Source organism: Epinephelus fuscoguttatus, linkage group LG10 (assembly GCF_011397635.1).
Source record: "Epinephelus fuscoguttatus linkage group LG10, E.fuscoguttatus.final_Chr_v1".
Taxonomy (NCBI): domain Eukaryota; kingdom Metazoa; phylum Chordata; class Actinopteri; order Perciformes; family Serranidae; genus Epinephelus; species Epinephelus fuscoguttatus.
In genome coordinates, this window is record NC_064761.1 from 45,443,835 (window position 1) to 45,462,458 (window position 18,624).

The 18,624-nt window shown below is 45.2% G+C and overlaps 2 protein-coding genes across 3 annotated transcripts; one reads left to right on the forward strand and one right to left on the reverse strand.

The window, feature by feature from the left end:
• Positions 1 to 42: 42 nt before the first annotated feature.
• lrrc39 (leucine rich repeat containing 39) lies at positions 43 to 10,264 on the forward strand. 2 transcript variants are annotated; one of them, XM_049589003.1, is made up of 9 exons: positions 43 to 177; positions 791 to 1,029; positions 4,509 to 4,617; positions 4,759 to 4,915; positions 5,049 to 5,185; positions 5,274 to 5,419; positions 5,495 to 5,647; positions 5,721 to 5,914; positions 10,091 to 10,264. In XM_049589003.1, exons 2-9 carry the CDS (start codon positions 893 to 895, stop codon positions 10,105 to 10,107), a joined length of 1,050 nt encoding a protein of 349 aa, XP_049444960.1. In that variant the 5' UTR covers positions 43 to 177; positions 791 to 892; the 3' UTR covers positions 10,108 to 10,264. The 2 variants fall into 2 exon arrangements, with proteins under 2 accessions (XP_049444960.1, XP_049444961.1); XM_049589004.1 differs by having other exon boundaries at positions 46 to 177; positions 5,724 to 5,914.
• Positions 10,261 to 18,396, reverse strand: trmt13 (tRNA methyltransferase 13 homolog). Its single transcript, XM_049589001.1, has 11 exons — positions 18,262 to 18,396; positions 17,433 to 17,479; positions 17,229 to 17,295; positions 17,065 to 17,121; positions 16,916 to 16,985; positions 16,735 to 16,841; positions 15,471 to 15,692; positions 11,957 to 12,029; positions 11,220 to 11,294; positions 10,626 to 11,130; positions 10,261 to 10,513 (listed from the first exon to the last, which is right to left on the reverse strand). Exons 1-11 carry the CDS (start codon positions 18,370 to 18,372, stop codon positions 10,336 to 10,338), a joined length of 1,512 nt encoding a protein of 503 aa, XP_049444958.1. The 5' UTR covers positions 18,373 to 18,396; the 3' UTR covers positions 10,261 to 10,335.
• Positions 18,397 to 18,624: the final 228 nt, after the last annotated feature.

Here is an 18,624-nt window from a genome sequence, read left to right on the forward strand (position 1 = left end):
ACACGTCCACAGATGGTCATACCAACACCGTCATGTGACTGGGCACCTTGTCATGTGACTGGGCACCGTGTCAGAGGGGTCATGTGACCTGGAGGCTAAATTTATCGGCAGGTCTGAGGTCAGATTTCAGCTGAAGAGACGCAGCGTGGAGGACGGCCGCTGCTGCGTTCACACAAGGTGAGACCTGACACAGCACGACCACGAATCTGACGGAGTGCTGCGACTGAACGACGCTCAGACTGATTCTTTATGTCTCAGTGTTTGTTCAGCTGCTGAACTCACAACAGCTCAAACTAAAACTTAAAGGGCAAAAAAAATCTACAACTTCAGAAAAACTTAATTTCAAATCAACTTTTCTGCTGTTTGTTTAATTTAAAGATTAAAACAACTAATTTAACATTTGAACAAATGATCTAAATAAATAATCACTGTTTTTCTTCATTTTATTTTGTTGTTTGTATTTAAATGTTTGTCAACATGTTTTTGTATCGAAGGCCGTCTGATTATTTATAGATACAATAATTAATGTTTTTATTGGAGGACAAAACAAATAAACAAAAGATCAGGTACAAAAGTCTCGTTGCTGTCAGAGAATCTGAACTATGTTTTTGTACCAAGGTTCAGAAGGTCGCTGATGTGCACGAGTGTGACTGTGAATATCTGCAGGTGATGAAGGCGAGATGCTGACAGGAAATGACATCATATAAATACTGATGATAGTAACAAACAATACAACAAACATCATACTGAGTACAGTCATAAAAATGAAGTGTGAATGTTGACCCTGCAGGAGGCTCAGAAGGAGGACCTGGCTGCAGCTCAGAGGTCAGAGGTCGTCCAACCTGCTCACCTGTGAACTGTGACATCACACGGCTGACAGGAAGTGGTCATCATGGTGGGCGTGGTGGCGTGCAGTTCAGTGAGCTCCATTAAAGCTCTGTGGGAGACGAGAATCAGGAGGGTGCAGGAGGAGCAGCAGGAGGCGGAGGAGCAGAGGAAAAGGAAGGACAGGGGTGGGGCCACCAGCAGGTCAGACTCCACCCTCTTCTGCTGACAGATGATTCTATTGGTTAAAACTACAGGAAGTCATAATTTGAAGTGTTGTGACTCCAATACAGATTCTAAAACTTGTTAAATATTTTATTAACTCCACTCATGACGAGCTTCATCACATCATGCCGTCTCCGAGTTCTTTTTTCAGTTATCTGATAAATGCTAACACCTGCTGTTCTGCTTCTTTCAGTTAGCCACTAACTGCTAACACCTGCTGTTCTTCTTCTGTGAGTTAGCGTTCAGTGCGGAGTGTTGGTTATTGTGATTGTGAGCACTGGTTTGTTGGAAATCAAAAATCAATAACGGACATGGATCGGAGAAGGCGTCTTGGTGCAGTTATTGCAGCAGGACTGCTGTACCTGCAGGCTGAGGAGGCAGATCCCAGAAAGACAGCGAGGATGAGGATGAGGATGAGATGTGCGATGCTTGCATGTCTCTGTTGTTTGGTGTGTTTGTCCAGTTGTGGACAAAGTACCAGGAAAAGTAGTAATATCACAACAAAGAACAAAAACTCAGTCACAAGTCAAAGTGCTGCAAATGTGATTTGAGTAAAAGTACCTGGGTATTGTCAGCAGAGTGTAGGACTACTTCAAATGAAGAGTTCAAAGTACTCATGATGCACAGTGACCCAATTTCAAGTGTTGTGATCATCATATACAGTACAGGCCAAAAGTTTGGACACACCTTCTCATTCAATGCGTTTTCTTTATTTTCATGACTATTTACATTGTAGATTCTCACTGAAGGCATCAAAACTATGAATGAACACATGTGGAGTTATGTACTTAACAAAAAAAGGTGAAATAACTGAAAACATGTTTTATATTCTAGTTTCTTCAAAATAGCCACCCTTTGCTCTGATTACTGCTTTGCACACTCTTGGCATTCTCTCCATGAGCTTCAAGAGGTAGTCACCTGAAATGGTTTTCCAACAGTCTTGAAGGAGTTCCCAGAGGTGTTTAGCACTTGTTGGCCCCTTTGCCTTCACTCTGCGGTCCAGCTCACCCCAAACCATCTCCATTGGGTTCAGGTCCGGTGACTGTGGAGGCCAGGTCATCTGCCGCAGCACTCCATCACTCTCCTTCTTGGTCAAATAGCCCTTACACAGCCTGGAGGTGTGTTTGGGGTCATTGTCCTGTTGAAAAATAAATGATCGTTCAACTAAACGCAAACCGGATGGGATGGCATGTCGCTGCAGGATGCTGTGGTAGCCATGCTGGTTCAGTGTGCCTTCAATTTTGAATAAATCCCCAACAGTGTCACCAGCAAAACACCCCCACACCATCACACCTCCTCCTCCATGCTTCACAGTGGGAACCAGGCATGTGGAATCCATCCGTTCACCTTTTCTGCGTCTCACAAAGACACGGCGGTTGGAACCAAAGATCTCAAATTTGGACTCATCAGACCAAAGCACAGATTTCCACTGGTCTAATGTCCATTCCTTGTGTTTCTTGGCCCAAACAAATCTCTTCTGCTTGTTGCCTCTCCTTAGCAGTGGTTTCCTAGCAGCTATTTGACCATGAAGGCCTGATTCGCGCAGTCTCCTCTTAACAGTTGTTCTAGAGATGGGTCTGCTGCTAGAACTCTGTGTGGCATTCATCTGCTCTCTGATCTGAGCTGCTGTTAACTTGCGATTTCTGAGGCTGGTGACTCGGATGAACTTATCCTCAGAAGCAGAGGTGACTCTTGGTCTTCCTTTCCTGGTCGGTCCTCATGTGTGCCAGTTTCGTTGTAGCGCTTGATGGTTTTGCGACTCCACTTGGGGACACATTTAAAGTTTTTGCAATTTTCCGGACTGACTGACCTTCATTTCTTAAAGTAATGATGGCCACTGGTTTTTCTTTAGTTAGCTGATTGGTTCTTGCCATAATATGAATTTTAACAGTTGTCCAATAGGGCTGTCGGCTGTGTATTAACCTGACTTCTGCACAACACAACTGATGGTCCCAACCCCATTGATAAAGCAAGAAATTCCACTAATTAACCCTGATAAGGCACACCTGTGAAGTGGAAACCATTTCAGGTGACTACCTCTTGAAGCTCATGGAGAGAATGCCAAGAGTGTGCAAAGCAGTAATCAGAGCAAAGGGTGGCTATTTTGAAGAAACTAGAATATAAAACATGTTTTCAGTTATTTCACCTTTTTTTGTTAAGTACATAACTCCACATGTGTTCATTCATAGTTTTGATGCCTTCAGTGAGAATCTACAATGTAAATAGTCATGAAAATAAAGAAAACGCATTGAATGAGAAGGCGTGTCCAAACTTTTGGCCTGTACTGTATATGAATATGTATTGAGTATTAATTGATCAACGTCGGCTTCATGTGAGCAGCATTTAAATGTTGTCATGGTAGAACTCATGTTAACAGCTGTCTCTGGTGCACTAGTCTGATCTATAACAACACACAGCAACTTGTAAATATGAAACAACAACATATAAAACAAACTATCTGAACAGTAACTATAGGTATCAAATAAATGTAGCTTGAGCTGAATGTACAGTATTTCCTTCTCAGTATAAAGTAGCACAAAATGGAAATACCCAAAGTACATCAGATTTGTACTTAAGTACAGTAGCTACTTGAGTAAATATACTTAGTTACTGTCCATCGCTGCATTTGTCTCATCATTATGCTTTCTGTCTACATTTTTATGGAGACGTGACAGTTTACTTGGTGCACCTAGAACAAACAACAGCAGTTTAACATTTTATTGAAGTGTTGAGTTGTAGACTGTGGTGCTGTTGAACTGTACTGGATTACACTGACAGCAGTTTGTCATTTAGTCTGTCCTCACCAATATAAATGGATCAAACAGGTCAGATGTTCAGAGGAGAAGTTTATTCAGACATCAGGTATACAATTCATATCAGATAATCAATATTTACAATGCTGTTGAATAAATACTACAATAAATACAATTAATCTTTAAATACAATAAATAAATTACAATAAATTCTTAAAATCATTATTGAATGGTAAAAACACATAAATAAGCAAAAGAATACAAAGAACATTTAATAATATAATAATATATCTTATATAGTGAGACTGAATGTTGCCCATTAGACATTCCCCACACGGATTACATGTCATATTTAACCACTACAGAGATATCAGTGACGAGTTTAAACTACGCATGAAAACACTAAGTTCAGTGACAACACAACAGTCACATATCGGTAATTACGACTTTCCCTCACTGGCCATTTTCGATGATTGTTGCGAAATGCATGCTGGGATACCTGGCTGTCTGAAGTCCACACAAGTCTGCTCCGATGCTTCCCTGGTGAAATGGGTGTGGCGAGAACACATCCGGGCATTTGTCTCAAGTCCACAAGAACACAAGTCTGCACAAGAACACATGTTGAGAAATGGCTCAAGAGTTTGTGGTTTGGGGGCGGAGTCACATGTGTTGGTGTGTGTGTTGTGTCTTGTGTTCCTGGTGTAGACTGAGTGTTGGTGTCTGGGAGGACCGCGCCGTCCTGGCTCGACTCCGACAGAAGCTGCAGACGGAGGACGGACGACTCGTCCTCCGCATCGAGCAGGAGGAGTGGAAGGTAACGTCCTACAGACAGGAAGTGATCTCAGTGTTCTTTTGTTCACAGTTTTCAGATGGCAGGTGCTGCTGACTTTACCTGGTGATGTCAGCGGTCATGTGACCCTCTGATGGCGGTCTCTGTCTGTCTCTGTCGCTGCAGACGCTGCCCGGCTGCCTGCTGCAGCTCAGTCAGGTCCAGGAGTGGCAGATCCACCGGACCGGACTCCAGAAGATCCCCCCCTTCATCTCCAGCTTCCAGAACCTTCTAGTACTGGACCTGTCGCGGAACGGCGTCTCCGAGATCCCCAAACAGATCGGTCAGTACCTACCCCCCCCCCAACACTCTCATCTGTCTCTCTGCTGTCATCATGTCCTGATGTGTGCATCTGTCCTCCTGGTCCTGTCCTGGTCCTGTCCTGGTCCCTGTCCTGGTCCCGGTCCTGGTCTCAGGGAAGCTGACCCGGCTCAGGGAGCTCCTGCTGAGCTACAACAGAGTCCAGTTTGTCCCTGAGGAGCTGAGCTCCTGTGAGAGTCTGGAGAGACTGGAGCTGGCAATGAACCGGGACCTGAACCAGCTCCCAGATCAGGTACAGACCTCCTCGTCCTCCTGTCTAATTTCTGGTCCTGTCTTGGCTGTGTCCTGCTGGTCTGAGGTCTGTCCTCCCCTGTCCACAGCTGAGGAACCTGAAGAAGCTGCAGCACCTGGATCTGTCCATGAACGACTTCACCTGCGTCCCGGATTGCGTGGTGGCGCTGCCGGCGCTCGAGTGGCTTGACATGGGAGGAAACCAGCTGGAGCACTTACCTGAGGACATCCACAGGTGGGTAAAGGAGTCATGTGGGCCCCGCCCCCTTGTGTCCTCAGCCAATGAACAGTGAGTCCTGTGTGTCCTCAGGATGGAGACGCTGCACACGCTGTGGCTGCAGAGGAACCAGCTGGAGAGACTCCCAGACAACATCAGCAGGATGAAGAGTCTGGACACGCTGGTCCTCAGCAGCAACAAGCTCCGAGACATCCCCCCACTGATGGAGGACATGTCCAACCTCAGGTCAGTCCGTCTGTCTGTCCTCAGGTGTCTCCTGGTCGTCGCTCTGACTGAACAGTTTGTGTTTGTCTTGAAGCAGGTTTGTGAACTTCAGGGACAACCCTCTGACTCTGGACGTGGCGCTGCCCAGCAGGAGGACAGAGACTGGCGCTGAGGACGAAGAAGACGAAGAGGACGACAGAGAGATGTTTGGACGAGAGTTCATGAACTTTTACATCCAGGAGGCCAGAAAGAGAGCGCACGCCATCCTCAACGTGCACAGAGTCAACCGTTAGTATCTACACACTCCGTCCTCATCAGGTCTCTGACATGAGACATGTTTCTGTGTGAGGACGTCCCACGGATTGTCTGTCTCACCTCTCTAACATGTGACATTAACATGCCTGCATGTCTCACCTCAGTAGATGTGTTTTCACTGAGCAGCTCATGAACTGAACTAACGACAGGAGCTGATGACATCATCATCATCAGGTTGATTTTTTAATTGTTTGATTCTGAAACAAGTGTCAAAGTTTAATTCTTTATTATTATAAAGTTTTAATTTCAGGCTGTGACGAGCTGAGAGCTTCATTCAGAGTCTTTATACTGTTGTTGTTGTTGTTGTTGTTGTTTCGAGCTTCAGATTCAAAACGAGATGGCGTAGGGGCAGCGGTTGACACGGCGGTATGTAAATCACAGCAGCTGTCTCTGATGGGGATCAAACAGGATATGAAAATATTGATTTGATGATTGATTATCTGATTATTTCTGACCTGACGGCGGCTCATCCTGCAGCTCTGAGACTTTGATCCAGGACCCTGTCTCAGAGAGCAGGATCAGTGTAACCCTGAGTCAGTTACTATGGCAACATACTCCGTGAAGCCAAAGGCCCTGACACACCAAGCTAACGGTCGGCCGTCGGTCAAAGTCGGGCCGTCGGTGAGCGTCTGTCGCCCTAGTTTTTGCGGTGTGTCCCGCACCGTCAACACTTCGGTGTCGGCGGCTTTTCGGCCGATTGAGCATGTTGAATCAGCGGCGGAGCTTGTCGGTGAGAGAGATCACTCTGATTGGCTGTTCAGGTTTTATTTCCTCGCCCCTGTAGCGAGTGAATCTGCCTGTAGTGAAACCGGGGCTAACCGGTGCTTCCTCCTCAGGCTCCACTTCCGAGCCGGACGCAGTTAGCCTCCGCTAGTCTCTGAGCTAGCCCCGGCTCTCTGTTTGGATCCAACCGGAGCACCGAGCCCTGGTTTGTTATTCAGGTTAAAGTGGGAAGAAGCAGCGGGTTTATCGGGCAGCTGAGTGAAGTGGAGCCTGCGGAGGAAACACCGGGACCGTCTGGATGTAATAGTCCGTGGAGGTGCTGCGGTGCTCGGCTGCACAGATAGGAAACCCCTCGGCTGACAGGATGTACCACTCTCTCACTCCGCTCTCTCTCACGCAGGCGCAGAACGTACGTGCTACTTGGCCGTCGGATGTAGTCCGTGTAGTGTGTTCAAATGCAACTGACACAGGGCGACGTGAGGCGACGTGAGGTGATGTGAGGCGTCGTGAGGTGACGTAGATGACGCAACAGTTGGCTTTTGTTGCCGCTAGTTCTTTGATGTCAGTTTGGTGTGTCTGCACCTTAACCTGCTGAGTCACAGGTTTGCTTCATGTCAGCCTGAGGCTGAGCGTGTAGCAGGAAGTAGAAACATGGCGTGTCCTTTAGTGAATGAAGTGGTGGAGGTTGAGGCCCAGTGTATTCAGAGGCTGTTGTGTAAGGAGAAGGTGATTAGAGCCTGTTTGGATGTCTCCCTGGAGGAGTGTCTATATGAAAGATACTGTTTGACCTCACACTCTGTCATTTATCTAACAATCTGTTCCACCCACATATATCACATATTACACATCCTGGATTTACATTATCATCACAGCACATTTTATGCATTGTCCTTTGATTCTTTTCTTTATAACATCAGAGACACTGAACACATCAGAGAGACAGCGGTTTGTCGGCCCGTAAGAAAAGTGTCTCTGGCTCTGAAAAGACTTTGGACCCTTGTTGTGGTTTTCCCTGGACATAAATCACAGTCCATTATTAAAGTAATTACCACGGAGCATCGGTGGCTCAGTGGATGGAGCGGACGCCCCGTGATCAGACGCAGCGGCCGCGGGTTCAAACCCAGCCTGCTGTCCTGTGCTACATGTCGTTCCCTCTCTCCCCATAACGTTATGCTGTCCTGACATTAAAGGCAACAAAAGCCCAAAAATAATGTTTAAAAAAAGAACTGCAGGTTTGTCAGTGTTGATGAGAAATGAATCTGCGTGGATACATGATGCAGTGATTCATGAATGCTTTTCATATATTCAGAGACTCTGCGGTGTAACTGGCTCACTGATGGGACTCAACATCCCATAATAGCTCCATGTGAGAATAAAGGAGATTACATGAAGTCATTTCACAGCAGTTAAATGAACCTCAGCCTAATATTGACAGAATGAAGTCAGTAGAAACAAAACTTTTACCAGTCTGTTTGATAGCTGTGTGTTTGATGTTGAGTTTGTGCCCAGTGTGTTTGGGCTCCATCACATGACAGCTGAATAACTTATATTCAAATATATGAACACTGTTAAGATAGAAACATGTTTCTGTATGTTAGACACATGACCTCATCACATGACATCACTTCACATTACCTATTAACTCTGCAGTCTGTTCCCATCACACCTCACGATGTTCAGCTGCAGCTGGCGCAAGAGATTTGTTTCATGTCTTCAGTTGGGATGAAACAAGTTCTGCTTCCTGTCTCTGAGAGTCATGTTATCTGCACTCTACTGATGATGTCTGTTGGTGCTCACTGTGAACGCACCTCTCTCAGGCTGAACATACTCAGCTGATTGAACTGATCCTGATCAGCTGTTCTGTTTCTCAGCTCAGGCTCAGTCAGCTCAGAGATCAGGATCAGGATCAGAGTTTGCTGAGCCTGATCTCTGAAACAGAGACTGATGTCAGCAGCATGTCATTTATGTAGTATTCAATACTGATAGATTAATCAGTGCTGTATCAGCTGTGATGTCATGTTTGAATGACCTCACTTCCTCTGACAGGAAACTGATCAATAATTCAGTGATGTGTTGGTGTGAAGCTCCTGTCAGAGAACATCAGTCACATTCAGCCGCTCACTGAGAATAACAACAACGACGAAGACAACAATAACAATAACAACAAAAACCTGACTGATCCAGTCAGACTCCTGTTGCACTGACTCAGGTCTTAAACTGAAGCTGCACCATTAGTAAACATGTTTATAACACGTTTCAATAACATAAAAAAAATAATAAAAAAAAAAGTTATTGATATGTTATTGATATTAATAATAATAACATAACATGTCAATAACATGTTAAGTTATTATTATTAATAACATAACATGTTATTGACATGTTATGTTATTAATAATAATAACATAACATGTTATTGACATGATGATGGTGATGGTGATGATGGTGGTGATGATGATGGTGATGATGATGATGGTGATGATGGTGACGATGGTGGTGATGGTGATGATGGTGATGATGATGGTGATGGTGATGATGATGGTGGTGATGATGGTGATGATGATGGTGATGATGATGATGGTGATGATGATGATGATGATGATGGTGGTGATGATGATGATGGTGATGATGGTGATGATGATGGTGATAATGATGGTGGTGATGATGGTGATGATGATGATGGTGATGATGATGGTGATGGTGGTGATGGTGATGGTGATGATGGTGATGGTGATGGTGATGATGGTGATGATGATGATGATGATGATGATGGTGATGATGATGGTGATGGTGATGATGGTGATGATGATGGTGATGATGGTGGTGATGGTGATGATGGTGATGATGATGATGATGGTGATGGTGGTGATGATGATGATGGTGATGATGATGATGATGATGGTGATGATGATGATGATGATGGTGATGATGGTGATGGTGATGATGGTGATGGTGATGGTGGTGATGGTGATGATGGTGATGGTGATGATGGTGATGGTGATGATGGTGATGGTGATGGTGATGATGATGATGATGATGATGGTGATGATGGTGATGGTGATGATGGTGATGATGATGATGATGATGGTGATGGTGATGATGGTGATGATGATGATGATGATGATGGTGATGATGGTGATGGTGATGATGGTGATGATGATGATGATGATGATGATGATGATGGTGATGATGATGATGATGATGGTGGTGATGATGATGGTGATGATGGTGATGATGGTGATGGTGATGATGATGGTGGTGATGATGATGATGGTGATGGTGATGATGGTGATGGTGATGATGATGATGGTGATGATGATGATGATGATGATGGTGATGGTGATGATGATGATGGTGATGATGATGATGATGATGGTGATGGTGATGATGGTGATGATGATGGTGATGGTGGTGTTTTTGTTTCAGAGCCAAACGAGGACTAAGATAGCGAGCGGCTTTTCGTCTCTTCTCCCTCTGACGGCAGCGTCTCCTGAAGGACGCCGTCTGTGTTCATGTTTGTGTTTGTGGAGCTGAAATAACTTTATTAAACATGTTGTGTGTCAGAATTTAGTTTTAAATAAAGTTTTCAGACAGACTGAACTCCAGTCAGACTTTATTACGTAACATTTACACATGGACAGAAACTCTGAGACTTTGTCTCAGTTTGACCTTCAGGACGGAGACGAGGGGACGGCGCTCAGCAGGATGTTCTCCAGAGTCACGTGACTGCTCACGTAACCGCTCAGTTTGCTGTCAAATCCTTTCGACTTCAGGAAGTGCAGTCTGCCGCCGTCAATCAGACGTTTACAGAGACGACCGACACGCTGGCGTTCGTCTGCCGACAGGAAGCTGTGGAGAGGAAGATGAAGAAGAAGATGTTGCGTCTCTTCATTAAAGCGTCTCCGTCTGTCTGAAACAAAGCTTAAATTCTGGACTGACAGGTCAGAGGTCAAATGTTTACCTGCCCACAATGTCTGTCTCCTCTGCCGGCTCGTGCTCTTCATCGTCTCCTCTCTGATTGGTCGAATCCTGAGGTGGACCGTCCTGATAGGTCGGTCTAAGTCCACATGTGGCCCAACTGGACATCCGACAGAACGCTGAGAACTCTGCAGCTCCAAGTCCTCGCTGCTCGAAGAACTGCTGCCCGACATAGTGACGCCACTCACAGCGATGGTGACAGCACAGCGCCACTGCCAGGCCCAGCACAGGACCAGGACCAGGACTAGGACTAGGACCAGGACTAGGACTAGGACCAGGACCAGGACCAGGACTAGGACTAGGACTAGGACCAGGACCAGGACCAGGACTAGGACCAGGACCAGGACCAGGACTAGGACCAGGACCAGGACCAGGATCTGGCAGATCTCTTGAATCAGCTGGTTCCGAAGTTTTGAGGCGTTTGAGGGCTGGCGGTCCGGTCTCCTCTCCGGGTCCTGGTTTTCCCAGCAGACAGCGCAGAGCCAGATCTGAGACCAGGGACACAAGAGACCAGCTGAGTCAGTCCACACTCTGCAACCTTCCCTGGCAGCCAATCAGAGTCGAGGACTGCGCTCACCTGTCGCCGCTCCACACAGGTGTTTCCCGACCGCGACCAGCGGGAGCTTCTTCTGCGTGATCAGCTGGACTTTACCTGCAAACAGGTCAGAGGGTCCACAGAGACCCACAGAGAACCTCAGAGAACCACAGAGACTCACAGAGAGCCAGAGAGACCAACGGGAACCACAGGAACAACAGAGACCCATAGAGAACCACAGAAACCCACAGGAACCACAGAGACCCACAGGCACCCACAGGAACCACAGAGACCCACAGAGAACCACAGAGACCAAATGGAACCACAGGAACCACAGAGAACCACAGAGATCCACAGAGAACCACAGAAACCCACAGGAACCACAGAGAACCACAGAGACCCACAGAGAACCACAGAGACCAACAGGAACCACAGGGACCCACAGAGAACCACAGGGACCCACAGGAACCACAGAGACCCACAGAGAACCACAGAGACCCACAGGAACAACAGAGACCCACAGGAACCACAGAGAACCACAGAGATCCACAGGAACAACAGAGACCCACAGAGAACCACAGAGATCCACAGGAACCACAGAGACCCACAGAGAACCACAGAGATCCACAGAGATCCACAGGAACCACAGAGACCCACAGAGACCCACAGAGAACCACAGAGAACCACAGAGACCCACAGGAACCACAGAGACCCACAGAGAACCACAGAGACCCACAGGAACCACAGAGACCAGCAGAGTCCACATCTTTATCTCTTACTCAGATCCAGGTGTTGGATGTCCACCTGAAGCCTCTCAAAGTCAGCACCTGTGTCCTGATGTTTCCCATCAACCTGCAGGACAGGACAAGAGACACAAGACAAGACCAGTGAGACCAGATGAGCTGTACCAGGTTTGAGAATCATGTGAAAATAGATGGGTCCATTTCAAACACTGTTAATGTCTCTGTCCTCACACGTCCATGTGTCCTTTCTGATGTCATAGATACAGCCAATAGATGGCACTAGAGGGCGGAGTCAAACATTTCATAACAACAAACAAGGCGACGGGAAAGGAGGTTAGAATATTGGACCTTTAAATGGAGGCAGCGTTGTAGATGGCGGCGGTCTCTGAGGTCATTAAATACATTCTGACATGTGGACGGATAATTCCTCTCACTGTGTGACTGATACGTTGTTTTCCGCCATGATTAAAATGTCTACATTGTCTCCTACGTCGTATCTTACTTGAACTACTGTACGTCCTATCTTACTTGAACTACTCTACGTTGTATCTTACTTGAACTACTCTACGTCCTATCTTACTTGAACTACTCTACGTCGTATCTTACTTGAACTACTCTACGTCCTATCTTACTTGAACTACTCTACGTCCTATCTTACTTGAACTACTCTACGTCTTATCTTACTTGAACTACTCTACGTCCTATCTTACTTGAACTACTCTACGTCGCATCTTACTTGAACTACTCTACGTTGTATCTTACTTGAACTACTCTACGTCGTATCTTACTTGAACTACTCTACGTCCTATCTTGCTTGAACTACTCTACGTCCTATCTTACTTGAACTACTCTACGTCGCATCTTACTTGAACTACTCGTCGCATCTTACTTGAACTACTCGTTGTATCTTACTTGAACTACTCTCACGTATCTTACTTGAACTACTCTCGCCCCTATCTTACTTGAACTACTCTCGTCGCATCTTACTTGAACTACTCTACGTCGTATCTTACTTGAACTACTCTACGTCCGATCTTACTTGAACTACTCTACGTCGAATCTTACTTGAACTACTCTACGTAGAATCTTACCAGAACTACTCTACGTCGCATCTTACTTGAACTACTCTACGTCGTATCTTACTTGAACTACTCTACGTCGTATCTTACTTGAACTACTCTACGTCCTATCTTACTTGAACTACTCTACGTCCTATCTTACTTGAACTACTGTACGTCCTATCTTACTTGAACTACTCTACGTCGCATCTTACTTGAACTACTCTACGTCCTATCTTACTTGAACTACTCTACGTCGTATCTTACTTGAACTACTCTACGTCCTATCTTACTTGAACTACTCTACGTCGCATCTTACTTGAACTACTCTACGTCGTATCTTACTTGAACTACTCTACGTCCTATCTTACTTGAACTACTCTACGTCCTATCTTACTTGAACTACTCTACGTTGTATCTTACTTGAACTACTCTACGTCCTATCTTACTTGAACTACTCTACGTCCTATCTTACTTGAACTACTCTACGTCCTATCTTACTTGAACTACTCTACGTCCTATCTTACTTGAACTACTCTACGTTGTATCTTACTTGAACTACTCTACGTCCTATCTTACTTGAACTACTCTACGTCCTATCTTACTTGAACTACTCTACGTTGTATCTTACTTGAACTACTCTACGTCCTATCTTACTTGAACTACTGTACGTCCTATCTTACTTGAACTACTCTACGTTGTATCTTACTTGAACTACTCTACGTTGTATCTTACTTGAACTACTCTACGTCCTATCTTACTTGAACTACTCTACGTCCTATCTTACTTGAACTACTCTACGTTGTATCTTACTTGAACTACTCTACGTCCTATCTTACTTGAACTACTCTACGTCGCATCTTACTTGAACTACTCTACGTCCTATCTTACTTGAACTACTCTACGTTGTATCTTACTTGAACTACTCTACGTCCTATCTTACTTGAACTACTCTACGTCGTATCTTACTTGAACTACTCTACGTCGCATCTTACTTGAACTACTCTACGTCCTATCTTACTTGAACTACTCTACGTCTTATCTTACTTGAACTACTCTACGTCGCATCTTACTTGAACTACTCTACGTCGCATCTTACTTGAACTACTCTACGTCGTATCTTACTTGAACTACTCTACGTCCTATCTTGCTTGAACTACTCTACGTCCTATCTTACTTGAACTACTGTACGTCCTATCTTACTTGAACTACTCTACGTCGCATCTTACTTGAACTACTCTCGTCCTATCTTACTTGAACTACTCTCGTCGCATCTTACTTGAACTACTCTCACGTCCTATCTTACTTGAACTACTCTCGTTGTATCTTGCTTGAACTACTCTCGTCGTATCTTACTTGAACTACTCTCGTCCTATCTTACTTGAACTACTCTCGTTGTATCTTGCTTGAACTACTCTCGTCCTATCTTACTTGAACTACTCTCATCGTATCTTACTTGAACTACTCTCTCGTCCTATCTTACTTGAACTACTCTCGTCCTATCTTACTTGAACTACTCTCGTTGTATCTTGCTTGAACTACTCTCGTCCTATCTTACTTGAACTACTCTCGTCCTATCTTACTTGAACTACTCTCGTTGTATCTTACTTGAACTACTCTCGTCCTATCTTACTTGAACTACTCTCGTCCTATCTTGCTTGAACTACTCTCGTCCTATCTTACTTGAACTACTGTCGTCCTATCTTACTTGAACTACTCTACGTCGCATCTTACTTGAACTACTCTACGTCCTATCTTACTTGAACTACTCTACGTCGCATCTTACTTGAACTACTCTACGTCGCATCTTACTTGAACTACTCTACGTCGCATCTTACTTGAACTACTCTACGTCGTATCTTACTTGAACTACTGTACGTCCTATCTTACTTGAACTACTCTACGTCGCATCTTACTTGAACTACTCTACGTCGTATCTTACTTGAACTACTCTACGTCGTATCTTACTTGAACTACTCTACGTCGCATCTTACTTGAACTACTCTACGTCCTATCTTACTTGAACTACTCTACGTTGTATCTTACTTGAACTACTCTACGTTGTATCTTACTTGAACTACTCTACGTCCTATCTTACTTGAACTACTGTACGTCCTATCTTACTTGAACTACTCTACGTTGTATCTTACTTGAACTACTCTACGTCGCATCTTACTTGAACTACTCTACGTCGTATCTTACTTGAACTACTCTACGTCGTATCTTACTTGAACTACTCTACGTCGTATCTTACTTGAACTACTCTACGTCGTCTGATGGTTCTGCTCTGTTTGGTCTGAATCTGTGAACTTTAAGAAAACTTGCACAAATACAGATGAAATGAACAGAGGACGGGCAGAAGTCTCTGTCTCTGTCTGTCTCTGTCTTTGTCTCTAACATTGAGCATTAATGAGCCCTAACATGTCGTCAAATTAAACGCTCCATGCTGGTTGACACATGTAACTGCTGCTGGAGTTAAGAGGTTTTCCTGCCTTGAAGCGAGTGCTGCAGCGCTCCACCAGCAGCAGCTGCAGGTCCTCACTGGTGTCCTGCTGGTCTCTGGTCTCCACCTGGTCTCTGGTCTCCACTTGATCTCCGGTCTTCAGGGCTTCATGGATCCAGTGAGACAGTTTGCCTCGACCTGCTCCAAACTCTACGAAGCACCGCCCCCTTCTCAGAAGCCCCAGCGCCTCCAAGTGACCTAAGAGAGAGGACTGGACACACCTGACAGGTGAGAGACAGACAGACAGAGGAAGCCTGAACCTCTGATGTCCCTCTGAGACTGAGTCTGTCCCCTCTGACTGTAAACACATCAGTTTGTGGACTGAAGCCTCCAGTTCAACATCTCTGCTGTCACCATCTTGTTTTTTGGAGCCAGAAGTGACCAAGTTTGGGTGAGAGGGCAGGGCTGTGGATGAGTGAGGGGCGGGGCTAATGAAATGTAAACAGTTGAATTGTATGAAAGTTCAAACCCGTTTCAAACCCATCACATGTCGCTGCTTTGCAGTCAACTGTCACATCTGTATATTACCTGTCAGGTGTCTTCCTGTGTCTGTGTTTTATGTTCTAGGACGCCACAACCAACTAGTTACACACTGTCACCACATGGCGGTGTATCATAGCACCATGACAGGTGGCTTCTGGTGTCTTGTGCTGAAGTCACTGATGAAGCGGCGGTATTTTATGACATCAGAACGAGGGCAACTGAAAAGTTCTGCCCTGTACAGCCGTCATGAACGTTGGAGTGATCCAAGGACCAAACAGGAAGTAAACATGTTTGTTTCTACATGTGAACATGGAGGTCTGTGGGGACGGACTCACTCCTGGAGCCAGCCTCCAGTGGACATTAGAGGAACTGCAGGTTTCAGACTCGGAGGTCGATACTTGGTATATCCCCAGAAACCACAGCTCCGCCCTTCGCTCCTCCACAGCTCCGCCCTCTCACACAAATATGGTCACTTCTGGCTCCAAAAAAACAAACAGTGGTGTAGTGAACTTCCTGTTCCTGTTCCTTTTAAGAGGGCGGGGTTTAATTCAGTTTAACTCAGAGGGTCTTTACATCACAGGAAACACACATTACATCATCAAAACAAATGAGAAATAAAAATAATAATTTATATACACGCAGCTGCTGATTGGCTGACACCTCTGACACGCCCACCAAACAACAGGAAACATGCCTTGAAGCCTGTGTAACACTGAAACATGTCGACACTGGGGGAAAATGATGCGTACAGTATCCAACTGAACGTGTACCTGCTGCTTCAGGTGTTTGTGGGCGGAGTCTCCATTCTTTGGGTTGTTGAGTTCCTCCTGGAGGACAGGGTGAGACAGAACGCTGTCCTCCACATCACACTGCAGTCCTGCATCATCATCATCGTCATCATCACCATCATCATCATCATCTGATAACTGACAGGTAGATGTAAACACTCACCTGTGACAGCTGTCTTCAGTTTGTCCAACAGAGACTGTATCTCTGTCCTGCTGCGCTCAGACAGACTCACCTGACACACAGATGACATCATCATCATCATCATCATCATCATCATTATGATGTGAATTCTTCAGCAGGTGAGGTGTTACCTGTTGCAGCGTCTTGTCTCCAGCTGATCCAGCATTGATGTTCTCCACATAATAAACCTGCAGGACGTCAAACAGGACGATTTTAAAACTCTGAGACAGAGTCTCAGGTGGGGACAGTGAACTCAGCACAGAGCATAAAACACAGGAAGTGAAGTTTGTCTCACTGGTTTTGGTTTCTCTCTGGAGTTACACTTCTTCAGGTGTTTGTTCAATTTGTCTTCACTCACAGTGCTGAAGCGTCAAACAGACAGGAAGTCACAGACAGGAAGTCACAGAGCTTCAATAATATAAAGCTACAACATAAAAACATCAACATGTCTTTATCTGTGGTGATTCAGATCAATACTGTGATCGATCAGCTGACTCACTGTGTGGGGTCCAGAGGACATACGATCCTCCTGCTGCTTCCTTCCTCCTGGAAACAGGAAACAGGAAGCTCTTAACAGGTAGGTGATGACATTACAGCACACGTCATTAGGTGTTTCAGGCATAAATATCACATACAGTAGATAACTTGTTGACAGCTTCAGCTCGTTTCAGTGATGCGTCAACGTCGCCGCCATCTTGGGGAGGTCACTGCCGGCTGGCTAGTACTGTTGTGTATGGAGATAACTCTTTAGCAAACTGGGCGTGCTCACTCCAAAGTCTCAAAGTGTAATTGGGTGCCAGTCCAAAAAATTACAGCAAAGCAGAAAAACCTGACAGCACTCACTAAAGTGGCCATTTCCTAATGCTGAGGACGACTATGAGCTGAAACGCGTCTGTTCGACTGCTGCTGTTCAGTCCACTATATTAAACAGCATGAAACTTATTAGTGAGTGCTGTCGGGTTTTTCTGCTTTGCTCTAATTTTTTGGATGGCGGCGACGTTGACGCTCAGAAGCCACAGGAATAAGTCATCTAATGATTATATATATCTATGATTTCAGGCACAGATGTATAAACAGACCTGGATACAGTGTTGGAGGCGGAGCTTCATGAATGTTCTATAGAGCCCGTCAGAGACTCACAGCTGTTCTCTGTACAACTTAATAAACTAAACCTTGTGTGTAAACTATCTGTAAACTATCGAACTAATAAAGTTTAAACTTCAGACTTTATTGATCAGACTTTAATGATGATCAGTATTTACTGATCAGCTCTTCACTCTCTGTGTTCTCCCTGGGTTCGTGAACTCAGCACGTGTCCGTGAACTCACCATGGTCGCGTGCTCTCCACAGAACACTTTCCCTCTAGCGACGATCATTTTACAGAAACGTTTCTTTTTCTTCACGAAGAAGCCACATCTGCCGGGCAGGGGGGCCGCCATGTTGGAGGCGGGACGCTGCGTGCTGCGTTCAGACGCTCACATAACTGTAGGAAACACTGAGGAGATAGTGCCCAGACTTTTTTTTTTCCTCCGGGTTAACACATTTTAAATGTTGGTGTTAATCAGATTTAAATATTTGTAGCTGAAGTTAAAGTCATGGGTTTAACAGTTTATTTGTCACTGATCACACTTAAGTGTTGGGACGACGATCATCAGATACTTTAACACCACATTTATAACTGTAACTACAAA

What these genes read in the sequence shown, in the direction of transcription:
- trmt13 (XM_049589001.1), bottom strand. Translation starts at nt 18,372, where the DNA reads ATGGCGGCCCCCCTGCCCGGCAGATGTGGCTTCTTCGTGAAGAAAAAG. An exon ending in GCTGCAGCACTCGCTTCAAG is followed by an intron (nt 12,030 to 15,470) that starts GCAGGAAAACCT and finishes CCTGTCCTGCAG; the next exon opens with GTTGATGGGAAACATCAGGA. An exon ending in CATCCAACACCTGGATCTGA is followed by an intron (nt 11,295 to 11,956) that starts GTAAGAGATAAA and finishes ACCTGTTTGCAG; the next exon opens with GTAAAGTCCAGCTGATCACG.
- lrrc39 (XM_049589003.1), top strand. Translation starts at nt 893, where the DNA reads ATGGTGGGCGTGGTGGCGTGCAGTTCAGTGAGCTCCATTAAAGCTCTG. An exon ending in TGAACCAGCTCCCAGATCAG is followed by an intron (nt 5,186 to 5,273) that starts GTACAGACCTCC and finishes CCCTGTCCACAG; the next exon opens with CTGAGGAACCTGAAGAAGCT. An exon ending in TTACCTGAGGACATCCACAG is followed by an intron (nt 5,420 to 5,494) that starts GTGGGTAAAGGA and finishes GTGTGTCCTCAG; the next exon opens with GATGGAGACGCTGCACACGC.